General features: G+C 43.0%; 1 protein-coding gene across 2 annotated transcripts in view; it reads right to left on the bottom strand.

Annotated features, from left to right (window-relative positions):
• Positions 1-18,318, bottom strand: part of smurf2 (SMAD specific E3 ubiquitin protein ligase 2) — a 62,229-nt gene that overhangs the window by 31,410 nt on the left and 12,501 nt on the right. For both annotated transcript variants that reach the window (XM_069675947.1, XM_069675946.1), the window contains exons 2-3: positions 6,940-6,978; positions 4,178-4,286 (exon numbers count right to left, since the gene is read on the bottom strand). In XM_069675947.1, the coding sequence (XP_069532048.1) occupies positions 4,178-4,286; positions 6,940-6,978 (148 nt within the window). The remainder of the gene's footprint in view (positions 1-4,177; positions 4,287-6,939; positions 6,979-18,318) is intronic.

Genomic DNA, 18,318 nt, shown 5'->3' on the forward strand with positions numbered 1-18,318 from the left:
ACTCAGATTCATCCACCCCGACTTCACCAGTCTTAGCTAGTTAGCATGCTAACATTTACTAATTAACCCTGTGATCACAAAGCACAGCTAAGGCTGATGGGAAAGATTTTGCAGGTATAAACCAGATGAGTGTGCAGGATGAAAAGCTGCATCATGAATGTGTGGAAGAACTGTAATGAGAGACAGCCGTAGATGATGAGACGTTTCACTCTAAATCGCAAATGTCAACCTCAAACCACAGGAGTCAAAATCCAAGTCACAAGGGTTCATCCTCTGGGGACCCGAAATGTTCTGACAATTCATCCAACAGCTGCTTATTTTGGTCCGGACCAAAGAGTTTTTGATTTTAATCAACACTGTCATCTCTAACTATTCTGCTAGTGCATAAAAACAGCATGAAAGAATAGTTTGTTGGCCTGCTATATAAGTAAAAAGCATATGTTTGCACACAGCCAAAGAGGTGTGGGGAATAAGACAGAAAAAAGCAACACATTATACTCCTTCATGCGGCCTTCTTTCCTCTGTCTCGTGAGTCAAGCTGAAGCTGTGATAAAACGTATCCACATGAACCTGTTGTGGCACATCTGCCGGGGTGGGCTTCCTCCTTCAGTCGAAAACTAATCATCTGTACAATTCTCAGAACTGCATCCCACCATAATTATCATGCCGCTTACCAAAAGGGATATGAAACAATGGGGCTGTGAGTAAGACGTCTGGACATTTTGAGTCGATGCCAAATGCCTGTCTGGGGTGCGATGTGAGAGAGCGGCTAAGTCAGACAGACGTGACGAGAGGGAAGTATTATTACCCAGCCCCAGTCATCTGGATCACTCTCCATGTAATAAAATTCATTAGTCTGGCTTAGATATTTAATACCAGTCCAAGGCAATAACACACAAACACACACACACTGCAGCGGAGACAATGGGAAAACGGCAATAAAAAGGAGAAAGCAGCAGATTTAAAGAGTCAGATGTGCTCTCTAAGTACATGCTTCACTCGCAGACGGTGTTCATACAAGAGGCATCTTTGGCACCGAGTTTTAGTTGCTTTTTCCTGCAAGTCACTGCCAAGAACATGTGGTCAGAGTGAAAGACAAACACTAGATTACAGCAAAGATAAAGTCACAGTCTGAAATAGAAACAGAAACAAGGCCCGCTCATAAGATTCACAAGTTTGGACTGGAGCTTACTGATAACCGCCTGAGGGGTTTTAAAACTTGGACGAGCGAACAGCTAAATCTGATCTCTGATGCCGTTATGAACTTAATACAGTGCAACAGTGATGCACAGCTAATGGTTAATATTACTCAGCGGGGACTTCTGCAGCAGCCAGGAGCTACATGGAGTCATTTTGCAGCAGTTCATTTAACTTATTAGTAATCTTAAAGTGATGGATAAACTGTTGAAACAAGCAGCTCGGACCACTCCAAGAGGTAATAGTGTGTATATAATTTAACAGATCATTATATCAGGGGACATGTTTTATGTGTCTGCTTTTTGGCACCTTATTAGCACCTTTCTCCCGACTCTAATTATACTTCAAAGCAAAACTAACACAGCTTTTCTGATAGCTTTCTTAACCCAGACTTGAGTATTAGCCGATACGAAGAACCCCTCCAATACCAGTCTACATATAAACATTTACATATAAATAAACATGTTATTATAATGACTTTCCAAGAGCTGCATACTAACAAACTTGCTTGGATTTGATATGATTATATGGCCTGGGTCAGTACACTTAAAGAATCCTAACGTAAAAGCAAGCAGAGCATTTAGAGACAAGCTACGCTAACGTTAGCATCTTAGCTCGGCGCCTCTCCTGGCATCAGAGAAACCCTGATTTTTACTATGAAACTGCTTAATGTTGTTTGTACCCGTTTAATTAAGTGCCAGAAAAAATAATTGCTCCTATTTAGCTCGCTTTGAGTTATGTTACATCCTACCTGAGCTCCCATTGCTGCTACTGTCACATGAAAAGTGACCTGCAACCAGTTCTTTGCTCTTAATGTAGCTGGGTCATTCTCACGAAACCACTGAAATATAATGGCAGTTATGGTTTTAAATATAAAACATGTAATTAAGTAATATAACAAAATATCTTAATAAAGATACTTGTGTTTTCTACCTTGTTTATAAAGCAATTTCAACCTAGGAATAAATTATTTATGGATTTTATTGCATCTTCCGCTGAAATCCTCATTAACGTATTTTCAAAAATGTGTCAGATTTCAACGAAATATCAAAAATGTAAGGTTGTAGATTGCGGCTGGTGTCAAAATTAAAATAAATATATTAATTTAAAAATATATTATTTCTCAAGTAACTATAGATGACTGTTAAACATCTTTAAAATGTGAAAATGTCCAAGCTTTCTTTATGATCTTGACATTTGCAGACTGTTGCAGTAATGAGATTTTTAAGGACTTTCTTTGGAAAATATGTTCAAAAAGGTGTAAAATTATTAGTAAATGTTTTAAAATTAATGCTCACAAACACTTAAGACCAAAATGTAAATGTGTTAATTTCCTGAGAATCACCCAGTTGCTAGAGGGAGCAATAATACACATGAACTATCTGTGTGATACTGTGTCAGAGAAGATAAAACCTATTCTAATAATCAATAAATTACGGTGTTAGATCTGTGCATTGACTGGCGTAGTCGCAGATATCCTATACCACATTAAGGCTTAATCTGAGGCCTGTCAGATACTGGTACAGGCATCAGAACGACTCTTAAAACTAGAAGTCTAATAATGCATTAATGGTGGTGCTGAGAATTTCAGCTTGACTGGTCGGAGGGAAACTGATGGATGAGTGGGCGTTAGTCATGTTTGTCTAGACTGATCACTTAATGCAGATGTTTTCAATTAATAATGTTGCAATCGTCCTGATCCTCTACAGACTGACAACCGGAGTGGTCCTTAGGCTAATGTGGCTCTTAATTTCAACCATGACTTGTAAGATCGCCTGCATCTAAGCTTGTAAAACAGTCAGAGTGTGAGAGGCAGGCAGCCAGACGGACTGCGTCTGCTATCCTCGGCATGCCAGCCACATCCTGCAACAATACCAGGGGGTTAGAGTTCACGGGACAGTTCGCATGCTATGTCTGACCTATGAAGGCAAGGCCCCCGGACACACGCGAGCTAACTTACACAGGCTTTCTACGCCCTGACATGAGCACTTACAACAAATGGAAAAGAAGCGTCGCTGCCAACAGCTTTAATGCACCAGTCTGTATTTGGAACACCAGGTGTTACAGCAGGCCCTATTTTAATAAGTGTGAGCCAGTCAGACGGCTTTCGAGGCTTCTCTCGGTCAATCAAAACCTCTCTCTTCCTCCTGCTAGTCGTGATGACAAACACTGACACACAGCTAAGAGACTAGGCTGATGTTAAGCTTGTCTCTGGCACAGAAACCCGAGGAATTCTAACAAGAGCTCCAGCCAGCGACTTCACAGCCACGTGGAGCCCGTGTTCTCCTCCTAATCGATCCGTTCTTTAAAGGTATGCATACACGCACGTGACTTTTTCACCCCCCTCTTGTCAAATGTTACGCGAGTACTTAATGTAACAGCCATGTAGAGAGCGAGGGTCCTGTATCCCCAGCAACCAAACAAACGGAGACATGTGCTTCCTCTCGCTGTTGGCTACGCACGGCGGTTGGATAAACACCGCTGCGAATACTGGAAACTTTCACTCTCACATTTTCACTCACGCGGTCTGTCTCCGCTTTTTTTCCCCCAGAATACTTTTCACAGGTCAAACCATCTTTGGGAAAGGAAATCAGGGTACAACAAGACATGCACGTGTTCCAGTCAATGGAAGAAAATACTATTGGAGACACCCCGCCTTCTTCTGTTCCTTTAAATACTGCTCCAAGGGACATTTTTAGACTCTTGGCTGCCGCTGAGGAGTTATGTCATTACATAGTATCTAAATAAGTAAGAGACCAGATGCGAGAGCTGTTTACATGTGTTTCTATTTAGTTCCTGTTAATAGCAGAGTCTGACACTTCTCAGTGTGAGGTTAAAGATAGAAAGACCCAAAAATTGTAGCCTGAGCGGGGCTGTTTGAAATCAGTCTTTAGCAAGGTGGGAGGTTTTTAAATAAACCCCAATTGTTTGCTTTAAAAGACAAAGAAATACAAAGAGTAACAAAGTCTCGGGGACTCACAGGTCGTAGTGTTGATTCCACTTGGGGTCAAGTGTGTTCCTCACAGTGTCTGTAGAGTGGCATTGCCCCGAACCGTCCACAACAACCTTGGCAAAGGGATCAGGGAGGCCTGCAGGGGGGGAGAGAGGAGAATACAGAAGACACCACGATCAGCCGCAGCCACGTTCACCGAGAATAAACAACAGACAAACAATCTAACGAGACACAAACAAAAACATTACACAGCATTGTTGGCAGATGGCGATGGCTACGACTGACACTAACACTGTGGTGTCCTGCGGTCCAGACTACTCACAGATTTCTCATTGTTTACTTCCAGACTTTTGTTAGCATTTTAATTCAGTACAATACATACAAAAGTACAGCGACGGATGACTAAGGACACACTGAATTAGTTACTCTAACTTTGGTTGCAGGGCTGGCGACGAGGCATCCGCTTTTGGTTACTGAAACTAAAAATATGGTTGCAGAAAATACTTCACGTTTAAAAGCTTTATTACAGTTTTTAAACTAAATTCTTGGGTTGTTTTTTTAATCTGAAACTTGATTCTGAAATTGAATGTTGTCAGTTAACGTGTCTACCCTCACATACTTGTACATGCAGGCTCTGTCATGTTTTTCACAGATCGCTCAAAAATTAATGCACAAATCCCCAGCTGCCTGCTCAATATTCCTTCTACAGCAGGGGTTCTCACATGTTTTGGGGACAGTTTCCAAGGACCCCCTCATAATCGTGACACCAATTAAGCATATGCTTTCTACCATTTGCACTCTTAGATGCCATTGGAACTATCTGTATTGTAAAACTTATCAACCTAAATACTTCAGGCCGGTTTCATAGTGATACACAGAAAAACATTTCAGTTTGAATCATGTTAATACCACTTATATTCTTTAAAACAGGGGCTCATTTCATTCAAATTGCTTGTGGACTCAATTTGACAGCAGCAGCATTTTTGCGGAACTCCAGGCTATGGTTCGCGGACCCCCAGGGGTCCTAGGACACCACTTTGAGAACCACTGTTCTAAAGCTAAAGCTTTTTGGCCTTTTATGCCTTTATTTATAGAGATAGGACTGTGGATAGTGTTGGGAACAGGGGAGGAGAGAATGGAGGATGACACGCGGCAAAGGGCCGAGGGTGGGAGCTGATCCCAGGGCCTCCACGTAGAGGACTGTAGCCTCTGTGATTTAACCGCTGAGCTAAACCAGTGCCCTAAAAAGTTGATTTTTTAAAGTGTGCTTTTTTTGCTCTTTGTCCCTATTTTTCAAATATAAAAAAAGTGGTTGCCATGGCGCTGGTTTAGCTCAGTTGGTAGAGCAGGCACTGCATGTACAGAGGCTACAGTCCTCGACGCACTGATCGCAGGTTCCACTCCCGGTCTGCCGATCATTTGGTGGATGTCATCCCCCGCTCTCTACTCACCACATTTCCTGTCCCTCTCAGCTGTCCTATAATAAAGGCAAAAGCCAAAAAAATAATCTAATAATTAGTTGCCACTGATGGAAACCTTAGTCCAAAAATTAGTTGCCAATTGCTCAAAATGTTCAACTTCAATGATCAGTTATGTGAAGTTTTGTGAGTGATTATTTTTCAGTATAATCCACAATGTTTCTGCGCAGCTACATACCTGTCGGCTGAAGCAAAGTGTTTTATATAATCTAACACAGAGCTTCTCTCATGGCGGTCACAGTATCCCTGGGTGAACTTTGAAGAAGTGCAGGGGGAACTTCAGATTTTGAGTGTTAATATAAAAAGAAATTGTCATGCATCATGGCTAAAATATACTAATTATGCTGTAAATTCAATAAAAAAGTACATGTACGTTTAATAAATTTTATATTTGAGTAGAACTGCTGCAAACTGAACTGTCGCAAGAAACACAATCAGATCAACTTTGTTTGTTTGCTTCACTGTTTACGTTTGTGCAACGTGAGTGTGAATATTGAAAGACAATTGTGGTTGAAATGTAGCAACAATAACGCTTCAAACAAAGAGAGAGAAGTGGAAAACAAAGCCAAAATGTATTGTTCTGCCTTATAAAGGCTTTTTTTCCTAACAAACCAGAATCACTTTGGCCTGTGAAGATCTGCGGCAGACATCTTTTGTTGTTCTTGAAATGTCATACCTCACAAGCCTCCCCTGCTGTAAATACTGTGGTTTAAACGGGCACAATAACAACATGACAAACACATTATGGACTGGGTTCACAAATAAAGACGAACGCAGACATTTTTATCTCTGGTTTCAGCGCCGCTCTCCACCAGCTCCCTAACGCAGTGTTTGCTCAGCTCCTGAGCGTTGGAATGGCAGGAATGGGCACCACAGAAACCACCTGAGTGAGCAGAAGACCTTTACATGCCTGCTCACCATGACAGCCTGCCCCAAACACAGCAAAACACTCACAACGCTGAAGACACCTACACGTGAGTTATTAAGGCTTTAGTGGAGGGAATGAACTCAGGATTGTATGCAGAAAAGTCACCAATTTTAAATAGTGTCACTATATTTTACCAAACTTTATCACAGATGTCAGGAGTTACTGGAGTGTTCGTCTGCGTCATGTAGACCTTAAACTCTCTTCTACTTCCAAAGACAGATGGAGTAACCCATCCACATCTTTTGAAATGCTTTGTGTTGTAACATAATGACACGTTTTCAAGAGTATGCATCATATTCCCACAAAACCAAAATAACAAAGCAAACAGGGTGTGAAAAACAAATCTAGATTCATCATAAACGGCTGGAACAGAAGGTACTTACGGAAGAAGTCTTTCTTCACCAGGTTTTTGGCGCAGAGGACTGAAAAACAAAGAAAGAAAGAGCGTTAATTTACGACCAACAATAAATGTATAAAAAGTAAAGCAGAATTGTTTTTTTTAACAAAAAAAAAGCTGCCACACAGTGAAAGAAAAAAAGAATCAGTATCATGTTGTCATGTAAAACGTTTCATTGTTCCAACCAAATGTTTTTCCCGTTGTAACTAAATATTACACGGCTGTGTTAAATACTTGATTCTGATTGGTTAACTACGGCATTGCGAGGTCTGATATTTCTCGATAACTGACCGTTGCTACGAAGAACAGATCGTTGCTAGGGATGCGGCTCTAATTACACAATCTGAAGGACCAACTGTAATCGTATCAATCCGCTGAAAGCTAGCATAGCTCATTTTAATGTGAGTAATAACAGATAGCTTCGCTCATTTTAATGTGTGTAATAACAGCTAGCTTAGCTCATTTTAAATGTAGGTAATAACAGCTAGCATAGCTCATTTTAAATGTGAGCAATAACAGCTAGCTTAGCTAATTTTAATGTGAGTAAAAATAACTAGCTTAGCTCATGTTAATGTGAGTAAAAATAGCTAGCTTAGCTCATTTTAATGTGAGTAACAACAGCAAGCTTTGCTCATTTTAATGTGAGTAAAAATAACTAGCGTAACTCATTTTAAATGTGAGCAATAACAGCTAGCTTAGCTAATTCTAATGTGAGTAAAAATAACTAGCTTAGCTCATGTTAATGTGAGTAAAAATAGCTAGCTTAGCTCATTTTAAATGTGAGTAACAACAGCAAGCTTTGCTCATTTTAATGTGAGTAAAAATAACTAGCATAACTCATTTTAAATGTGAGCAATAACAGCTAGCTTAGCTAATTTTAATGTGAGTAAAAATAACTAGCTTAGCTCATGTTAATGTGAGTAAAAATAGCTAGCTTAGCTCATTTTAAATGTGAGTAACAACAGCAAGCTTAGCTCATTTTAAATGTGAGTAACAACAGCAAGCTTAGCTCATTTTAATGTGAGTAATGACTCACTCTTGTAGCTCATCTTACAGAGATAACCGTTGCTATGGACGCAGCTCTCACTGTGAGTGTAAGGGACTATTTTTTTAACAGAAATCTCATTTTTAAATGAACAAAATAATTTCCAAATTAATATTTTGTGTCAAATCATTGATTTTTGATTGAAATAACAGTGTAATAAGCGGGATAATGTATAGTTAATATATTACATACTTTCTTGTTATTACGGCATTCAAACTAATTATGTAATAACATGATAACTGGCTGTAATCTGGCATGATGAAGCCTCTTTCCATTGAGCCTGCTTTAACGACCTGATCAGAACCATCACATAATGCCTGAAATATGCATCAGGACACTCATCAAAACCAGAAGAGAAAGCAGCTTCAGATTCTAAGTTGAAGTTTTACAGCGATTAAAAGTTCTTGGATGATTAGATGCAAACTCAGAAACACAAACACTTCCTTCTTCTTTTAAGCTAAATGAGGGGATGTTCTGTCCTGCTTTCTCCTCTCCAAACCTCAGCACAGAGGCTGAACCTGCTGATCTAGTCTGGCGGTGGCTGCTGAGGTTATGAGGACGAGCCGGATGGATGATGAAGCTCAGTGACCAGCTGGGCGTCTGGAGTTACAGTAACAGAGTGTGAGTCAGAGCAAAGGGAATAACAGTAACCTGCCAAACTATCAAAGCCAGAACTGTATTAAAAATAGCATATCAATAAAATATGTTGCGGGAACAGGATAAGAAAAGTCCCAGTCCTAGTTGAGTTCATGTAAGAGCAGATGGCTTCATTCAGCTGCCATATGAGCCCATTTCACACCTTTCATGGGTGCCTGACATCAAGTCCAGCTCCCGGGCTGGATGATTTTTTTTAATTTCAGGTCATTTTCAAAGCGTAAATGTTGATTATTTCCTATTTCCAGCTGCTCCGACACTTTGATGCTTTTCTTGTCATGTGCGGGAGGAAACTGAATCTTGTCAGGACCAAACACGCAATTTAAACATGTCAGCTTGGACTTTCAGCATCTCTGACATTCAAAAGAGCAAATGATTCACTGGTTGAACATGAAAATAATCATTACATGAAGCCCTGTGTTCCCTTTTCTTGCCGGACTTGCCCACTCCTCTCATGTGCAGGTTGAAGTGCTCAGACTTTACTTTGCTAACACAAATAGACAAAGGCACGCCCATGGTGGACGACTGCAGCTTGAGCCTTTCAATGTGCAGCCACTGCCAATTCATCTGCCCCTCCATGCCACACATACTCAGACACACACACCATACCGAATATCACCCTGAAACCACTTTAAGGTCTCGGCTGAAACTATTTTCCCCACCAGGAAACCAGAGGGAGGAGGACGTACCTACTGAGCGCTGTGTCGACTCAATTAAACTCACAAATCACCGCTTTCATACGTACGAACATCTACACACTCATGGTGTTTACAGATGCACAAGGGACGCACTCACAGGGAAGAGAGGCCGTGGGTTTTATGACAAGAACCCAATTAAAACAGACAGAGGAGGAGTGATGAACAGAGGAGATGCTTACCCTCTCGGGGGGAGTGGGTTGGGGGGGATTGCAGAACATGCTCGGCAGATGAGGAAGAATTTCTTTCCGCAAACATCCATGGGAATGTGTTACGTTCCAGTGAAACCCACCTCATTTCTAAAACATCTGGTATGCATCGCGTTGGGTCGCACACTGAACACACAGACGCACACACACATACACAAGCCCTGGAGACGCGTCGCTGCATACCTCCAGTGATCTAATTAATTATTAACACGCTCAGAGGAATAGGTGTGTGTCGGTGCACGCTTCGAGCCTTTAAAGAGAGGTGAACCAGGTGGAGTAAGGTAACAGGTGACAGTTTACTTTGTGTTTCCACGATGCTTCTTCAGACATCTCACAGACAACATGTACAAAATGCGAAAAAGGGCTCGACAGGGATTTGATGTCGTTTCCAGAGGGGGGAAAAAATCATCATGTTTCCACGTCTAGAAGTCACAATGCAATAAATCCACAGGAGGTAAAGAGAAGGAACAGTGAACCACTGGGAAATATGACTCTGAAGCAAGGTGAGGTAACAAACGTCGGCAGAGTCCAGACGGGGACAAAGACATAAGAATGAAGACAAAATGGGACCAGCTGCAGGGTGAGACAGAACGGGACGCGGCCCACACGACGGCCAAACTAAGCTGAGCGAAACCTGCAGACCCTCCTGCGAGCGCAGGAGCAAGCAGTCCTCGGCTAGCCGCACAGCAGGAAGGCAACACTGCAATTATACCCATATAGGCTCCTTATGAAAACATACACAGGGCCGAATTACAGCTGAGAGCAGAAAACTGAGAGGAAACCGCTGGAATGGTACACGCGAGGAGACAATGGTGGCAGGGAGGCAATTAGGAGTCTGAGGAGGAGGACAGCAGAGGAATCCAACCATCAGAATACAGCTCCTATTACACACTGACCAAACACATTAGAGCATGTTACCATCATATACATACACAAGTTTAGCTTCAGTTTACAGATGTTTGTTCGGCCATTTTAACCAAATATTAGTCAAATATGTGGCTCTACAATGATCTCAGCAGGCGGACACGTCTGCAGAACAGACATGGAGATGTTAATGTGTCTTTATTCAAACACATCAGCATCAAATAAAGTAAACAGAATTACTATGACCCCTTTCCCACAAAATTCTGTGCTTTGACGCAGGTTTTTCAGAGCTGGGAAGACCAGCCGATTGTCTCTGTTCCCATTGCCAGTGAAGTATACTCCTGTCGGTCTCTTTTCGTCTGACGTCACAAACGCGTCGGAGACAGGGTTAGTAAACAGTGAAGATGTTACGGTGATAGGTCTTTACTGTATCTATTAGTCAGTCTGTTGATCAAACTCGGTGCAGACAAATTTGGAACGATGTTCGAGCGCTGCTCGGACGGAGACGGGCCGAATTTGTAGCTGAGATGACGAGGAGTCGCAGAAGTTACCGACGGAGCATAGCATCGCGCCGGAAAGGGGGCGGAGATTAGCGTGTCAGCACGGGTTTTATGTTCCCATCAATGCCGATCAGAGCTGAGGCGATAATTACCCAGGTCTACTGCAGAGTCATTTGACCCGGGTCTGAATGCCGCTTGTAGCCTTTCCCACTAAGCAAAAAAGCCGGGTGTTAGCGGGTTTTTTGACCAGTGGGCAGTAGGTGTAGCAAAAAGCATCCACTTCCTCTTTGCGGCACCCGAAAACACTTTGAAAGTAAGAAGGATACGAGCCAAATTTAGTTTTAAAACTCTAAAGCAGCACGCTTGAAGCTACAAGTCATACATCATCCTCCAAAGTCGTGCAGGTGCACTGTGGTGACAGACGTTGCTGTTGGGTCTAGGTCAAAGTTCATAAACCTCACCAAACTTTCAACTTTAACTCTGGCTGCTCTGAGCCGATCTCCCCGATCTTGCCCCTTTTCCCTTTCTGTTGTGCCTTTGCAGCTCTACCAAGGTGATTGCTCAACGAGGTTCACCTGGTTTTAGATGCTTAAAAACCTCAGTCATGAGATCTGAATGGAGAGGCTTCTGTAGTGGAGACTACTGCGGAACTGCATTTTGTTTTGTTGTTGTAAAGTCCTTACGAGCCTTCCTTGTGGTAGAAAGACTGTATTTATGCTGTATTAGCACTCGCTCGTAAGACCCATCGTCTGACAATGTTGGAAGGCAAAAGTGATGGTTGTTTTTCTAAGTGGCCACACTCAAAATATGTGTCTGAAGCCTATTTCACACATGCATTCCTGAATTTCCCAAAAAAAAATTGTCAGCCAGTCTGCCCCTGACATTTTCCAGAGTTGCCCTTTCACACACGTCCCCGCGGATGTCCTCACAATTGGCGAACAATTCGATCGTTGGCCCTCACAGCCAGACGCTCGAGAATCTCTTCATCTCTCCAGTGTGCAGACATCTTTGCTGTTGCCATATTGTAAATGATCCTTCGTCTTTAACCTCGGATGACAGGGAAAAAGTCTGCATGAAGTCGGGGTAAAAAAAAATGTTCACACATGCAGCCCACGAGGACAATGTCGGGAAATTTTCAGGAGTGCAGTGCATGTATGAAAGGGGATAGAGAAACTCTGGGAAGGACTATTAATATGCTGTTTAAAATGCAGATAACGGCATGTTTTCACAGGCGGTCTCATGCAGGACACTCAGTATTGCACTTGGTTGCCTACATGAAAAATGACATAAACTAAATGAACATTTTGTACTCTAAACTAGAAAAGTATGGACATCAAGAAATACGAGAAAAAGAATGAAAAACTGTGACTTCTGTGTTTTACTAAAGAGCTTCTCTGAGAAGTCTTTCTGTGATTGATGCTGCGACTGTTGAGGAGTCAAAGCACTCTCACATCTCTGACATGAAGGGTGGGGTATTTGGGACTGCCATGTCACCCTCTGTGGAAAGATCGGCCTCGTTAATGTTTGATGGAGCTGCTCTTGGGGTTCTCTGCTCTTTGTGTGAATTTCTAACACACATCCAACATGTTGAAAACCCTCTAATGATGTTGGTTTAATTTTAACTGTGATTATAAGGCGTTTTTTTTTAAAGACGTGAAATAAATAAAGCGGAGAGAGGAGTATCGAGGGGCTCTGAATGTAGGGCACGCAGGCAGAGGAGTGTAAGAAGGGAGACAATGAAAGAAGATTAAACTCAGTGGCACCAAAATATTTTAAGCCCATGAATGACGTAAGAACGGCCTTCAGATTTCACTGTAATGCTGAACCACGTGCAGAGATAAATCATCAGTAGCTCAATGACCCAAAATACAAGGCCATTAAATTTTCCTTCTCGATGCAACAGCTTCAAATAACGACATTAATAGAGCGCGCAGAATGCCCCAAAATTTATGCCCGATGCTAAATGGGCTCCTGATGACAGAAGACTTCCTCCAGCAGAGGAAGTGGGCGAGCACGCACCTACAGGGCAGCATCGTAAATCTGCTGTTTTATTGGTCACTCCGGTGTAGCTCTCTGGTGCTCACACACAGACAAATATAATTACACTCTCTCTCTCCTCATACTTAAAAATGCAAGAGCGACAGACACTCAGCCCCACAATGTAACGGACACACACACACACACACACACGAGATTAAACAATGATGGGATAATCATTAAAAGCTCATTTTAGTCATTAACGAGTATCACATCTTCACTGTCCCGTGGATACACCGTACACAAAGCTATGTTCAGGGAGCGGCAATTTTTGGCTCACCTTAATACGTTTTAGGTTGGGGGATAATCTCAATACAGGATGTTGATAAAATCTATGTAGCTAACAATGATATATGATAGTGTGTATACAAAGTCTCTGCAGGTTTCAGCTTGCATGGTGGACATTAAAACAGCTCAAGCAACTGCTGTCTTACTCTGCAGGGTGAGTGACTTTGTGTCTGTAAGTCAGGAGAGCTAACGTTAGCTGCAGCCCTTGAAGCTGCGCCAAAGAGCATTGGAAAAACACAGATTTTTAACGTGAAACTACTAAATTAGGTGTTTTTTTCTTTGTTTAATCACTGGGTTTTTACTTTTGGAGAGGAGGAACCTCTCCTGATAATTCAGCTCTTGGTTAAAAACCACATTAACACAGAAGGAATCCTATCTTGAGCTAACTTCATTAGCAACAGCTCAGCTCACAGCCCCTCCAGACATCCTATCCATCAAAGAGCAACAGTGAATTTTCCTCAAGTAAGTAGCCGTGTGATAAACTGAATAATGTACAGCAAGCAGGTCGTTATAGCCGAAACCAACCCCTTAAAGGGCCAGTTTGCAGATTTCCAAACTCAGTCCTATCATGCTATCATGGGGAGCTAATGTTATCATGGTAGGAAATAAAATGCAATTTGGCTCTGTGCCTTTGGAGGACGCTATCCGCTATCCATTAGACGATCCACCGGTATATTCTCGTCGTATTTCGGATTCTGTAGCGCTCTGACCCATTGCCTGCAGCGATCAATGTCCTTGACTGGAAAACGGTTGTATTTCACCCCAGCGTCTCTTGCTCGCCCGTTCCTTTCAGAGGGAGAGGCGCAATGCACGCTGGGTGTTGTAGGAATGTAGAATGGGCGAAACCATGAGCTGTTTGTACAACTTTCTCCACAGCGATGGCGCATGTTTCAAATATTATTGCTTCTATGGATTACAGAGGACACCAGCTTTGACTGCTGGTAGCTTTTTCCAGGGGCGGATTGCTCCTTTAAGGGAGACGCAAGAGCCCAGACGAAGGCCTGTTTGCTGTATCTTACCCCTTACACAGTAACTCAAAGATAGGCTGCAAATTATAAAGAGGTATTTGGAGAATTAAAGCTGCTGAGACACTTGAAAGATGATAATTTAATTTTTAATTTTCTAATAACTTGATTACCCATTTTAACCTCATGATGTATCAATAAATGTGAGAAAATGTCATTATCGTTAGTCCTAAATTAGATGTACCCCCATCAGATAACCCAGAGCATCTCAGCCCATCTAGAATCCTCTCTCCTCATAGCAACAGCAAGTAATGGAGGCAAAGAAGGGTTTCTCTGTGTCGTCTGTGTTTCTTATTCTGGTCGCACTGCCTCACACAGCCAGGGACTGCAGCGAGGACCGATTCACAGGGAGGGACGGGTACAGACATTAAAAAAAAAAAGACAATAAACAAAGAAGCGCTGCCTTTTCCCGCCTACAGCCATCGTTTAGACCCGGGTGGACTTTTGGGAGGGTCCATCTTTCCATCATACTTTTAAGTAAGAGCAGGGATCAAATGCTATCCTCTACATCTGATAAATGACGAAAAACATGTCTTTCTACTGAACTACTGTTAAAAAAGACCACAGAAGAAGAAGATGATGGAGGCTAACAGCTCAAAAAATGCAGCATCATGTAACGACACCACCGACAGCCTCACAAACTGCCACTGGAAGAAACAAATGGTTGGCTAATGTGTTGGTGACTAAGTGGAATTAAAACCTGGTGGCTCACATAAGGAGTGTGTTTGCTCTTAGTGGCTTCCCGGCTGACTGCAGCTTATTAGTCAAATAATGGCTTTCCACATTACGGTCCTCGCTCTATCCCTAAGGACGGCAGGGAAAGCTAAACAAACACCACACACACAACCGGTTACCAACTCAGAGTTTGCTTCTCCTTCCTTCGCGAGCCTGTCTCTTAATAAATACAAATTCCTCCGTGTAGTGACAGCGGCTCTGTGCGGGCAGAGGCTGGGACTATGGGGTGAAGTTTAAAAAGTTCCACCTGTGGGGAGAGGATGGGCCCGGTTTCTCACAGGCCGCCACACAAAGAGCCCTACTGTGCAGGCGAATCAATGAAGTCCGCCAGACGCAAGCCAAACACCTGGGGAGGGAGAGGTCACGTGATGTCCAGGGGGAGGGAGGGTAGGGGGTCTCTCTATGGAGGCTACTGCTGGTCAAGACGAGATAAAACTGGGATGGGGCTTTTTGTTACGCATATTTTTCACGTTTCATTTTGAACCATATTTGAAGGGTTGAAGGATTTGAGAAGTTATGGACAGCTTGGCTTGCAGTCCCTGACGCCACACCAAAGAGCATTAAAGAAACAGTGATTTTAAACGTGAGACTGCTTTATTCAGAGTTTACACTGGTTTTAATGAGCAGCTCTGATTGTTTTGGAGAGAGGAAAACTCTAAGGAGAATTCGGCTCCTTGTAAAAAACCTTGTGAGCGATGAACACGGCGGGAATCCAAACCTGATATAAAGCTGAGGAACGACTTGTAAGCAAGTCGCATCTTGCAGCCCTTCTGACGTCCTGTCCACTAAAGAAGTGCGTCAGTGTTTGGTCGTCATCTCTATCTCAGGGTCTGTTATTTTGTTATTTCTGAAATAAATCTACTTTTAAACATTTTGAAATGTTTGTAAAGCTTACAAATACAAAAGCGCAGAAAAATGTGAGTCAACTTGAGGTTTTCTCGGTTGATGTTTCCAATTTGGCTTTAACGGGGAAGCCCTTAACTGGGAGTCCACGTCTGTGTGTCGTGAGGCAACATATACGGCTCCTTTAACACAGCCTTGTTCACACACACAGACACAACGAAGCCTGGGAAAAGGAAAGAGCACCGCGGGGAGAGGAGGGTTCACACAGCCTATGTGGTTAACCATTACACTGGAGTCTATGAGGTGGAGGAAATGGGGGTGTGGGAACAGAGACTGGTAATATTCCACCATTACAGCTCGTGATCTGAGTCAAAACTGTCTGGAAACGCGGCCTAACGAGAGGAGGAGGAAGAGGAGGAGACGTGTGAAAACATCAGCCGAACCTTAGCAAATCTCTTCGGGCCCACGAGCTCAGACCGACCCCTCTCTGAAGCCCCCTTCCTGTCCACCTGGTTCCTCCAGTCCAGTGCACTGACCCAACCCTCCAGACAGTCAGACACATCTTTAGGGAACAGTACTCCCCCGCCCCCTCCTCCCATACTTCTCCTCCGCCTGTCTGCCTGTTTGTCTGTCTGCCCTGTTTTGACTCCAGGCCCAGGACCGCTCACTCTCACGTGCAGCATTGTTCTTCTATTAACAAAAGGCTTCCCTTTCCCCTCACCACTCCACCCCTGACCTCTCTGGGTCTTACAGGGAGGGAGAAAAATGGAGATGAAGAAGATTTGACTGACAGGTGCTGATGCTCGTGCGTGTGAACCTGTTCTTTATCTGCTTCGTGCTAAACGCCTCCTGATCAATCTCCTATGACAGCGTGTTGGGCAATGTTTGGTCTTGAACGCCGTCTCTTGTAGGCGCTTGTCACTGGGGCTGCAGTGGAGGGAGGCTGATGTGAGCTATGTGCGGGAGCCTCCACCTCTGGTAACAGGCATGAAGGAACTCAGTGTGACACAGGAGGAAAATGAAACGCAGTTAATGAGTCAAAGTTCATTTTTAATCTGAACCTTCCCAGGAAGTAACAGATAGCCCATTTAACCAACATTTTCCAGGAACTGTTGAGCTCGACGATGTAAAGCAGGAACTAAAAGTCCCTATTGTGCATTCCTGTTTAGATTCCTCCATATCTGAAGAAATGTTAAATTAGACTGATGTTGTTGTTTGTGTTTATCGTGCTGGGAGGATGTTGGTTTTGTGGCCATAATTAAATAAAAAAAGAAATGCAAAAAATACCCTCTCTGAGATGGTAAATTTGCTGAGTTATTTATTTCTTTTCTGATTGTTAAAGAGGATAATATAAAAATCTAAGCCACCTATTCTCTGTATGTAACTGTTCATGTTTTACAAACCTGAGCCAGGCATGTTCTCAGTATCAGCCGTTATGCAAGTTCAAGTATCGGAAATGTTTATGGCAATAAAATAATTGTATTAGAACATTTCTCTAAACAAATGCAACCCCTTACTCAAATATCAACACTCCCGTACTTCCATGATTTATGAATGAAGCAGTACCACAAAGTGGAGTTGCTACGGCTCGTCTTTAATGTAAAGCGCACTGAGGCGGGAGGGTGGGGCGAAGTCGTTCCGCCTCTGAGCCGGCATTGGAGGTAGTAACAGAGGCGAAACGACTTCTGTGGAAGTGGCAGAGCCGGCTGGGTGTGTATGTGAAGCATGCGCTGTTTGTTCACACCTTTGCTTCTGTGACGCTGGAACGCTATGCAAGAACACACACTGGGGCTGCTTAACACCGGCATGGCTTGGTCCAATGTAATATGGCAAAGTGGCATAATGGCGGAGCTTCGTCACGGCACTGTGCCCTAAACTCTGCCATGGTTCTTCCAGTCAAAACGCATGTTTAGCCTTAATTTCCCTGAAATGTTGTTGGTGCCATGGGCCTGCAAGCGATGGTGAAGATCCCATACTCTTACTTAAGTGGCTAAAAATGATCACTTAGACAAAGGTTCCAATTGATTTCATACTTGTGCTTACATATTTTGATGCATCTGAGATGTAATGCATGTAATTGGACGTTTTGCTACGCCCACCAAAGCCGACAAATCAGCCTCTAAAGACGGCCCTGCTTCACAGGGTAGGGGTTAGTCCAGTTCATTTGCCACAGAGGCAGCCACACTGCCCATTCACTGACATTCAGCGCTGCCCTATTCATGACAAAAGTGGGTTACTTTTTAAAGAGCTGGCTACACCACTTAACTTTAGCCTTTAACTGCAGTGAGACAGAATAGAGCGAGGAAGCAGGGTAGAGTTTAAGGAGTTCAGGCCAACTCCTCACAGGGTTCAGGCTAACTGTGGAAATGTGGTTAAGGCAGTGGGAAATTTCCCAGCTTTGGCAGGTTTTTTATATCTTAGCAAATCGTCTTACATAATATGCAAATCTGATAACACTCCTTCTGGTCAC

Source organism: Semicossyphus pulcher, unplaced genomic scaffold, assembly GCF_022749685.1.
Source record: "Semicossyphus pulcher isolate SPU_LCO1_2020_fin unplaced genomic scaffold, fSemPul1.0.p SCAF_25, whole genome shotgun sequence".
Taxonomy (NCBI): domain Eukaryota; kingdom Metazoa; phylum Chordata; class Actinopteri; order Labriformes; family Labridae; genus Semicossyphus; species Semicossyphus pulcher.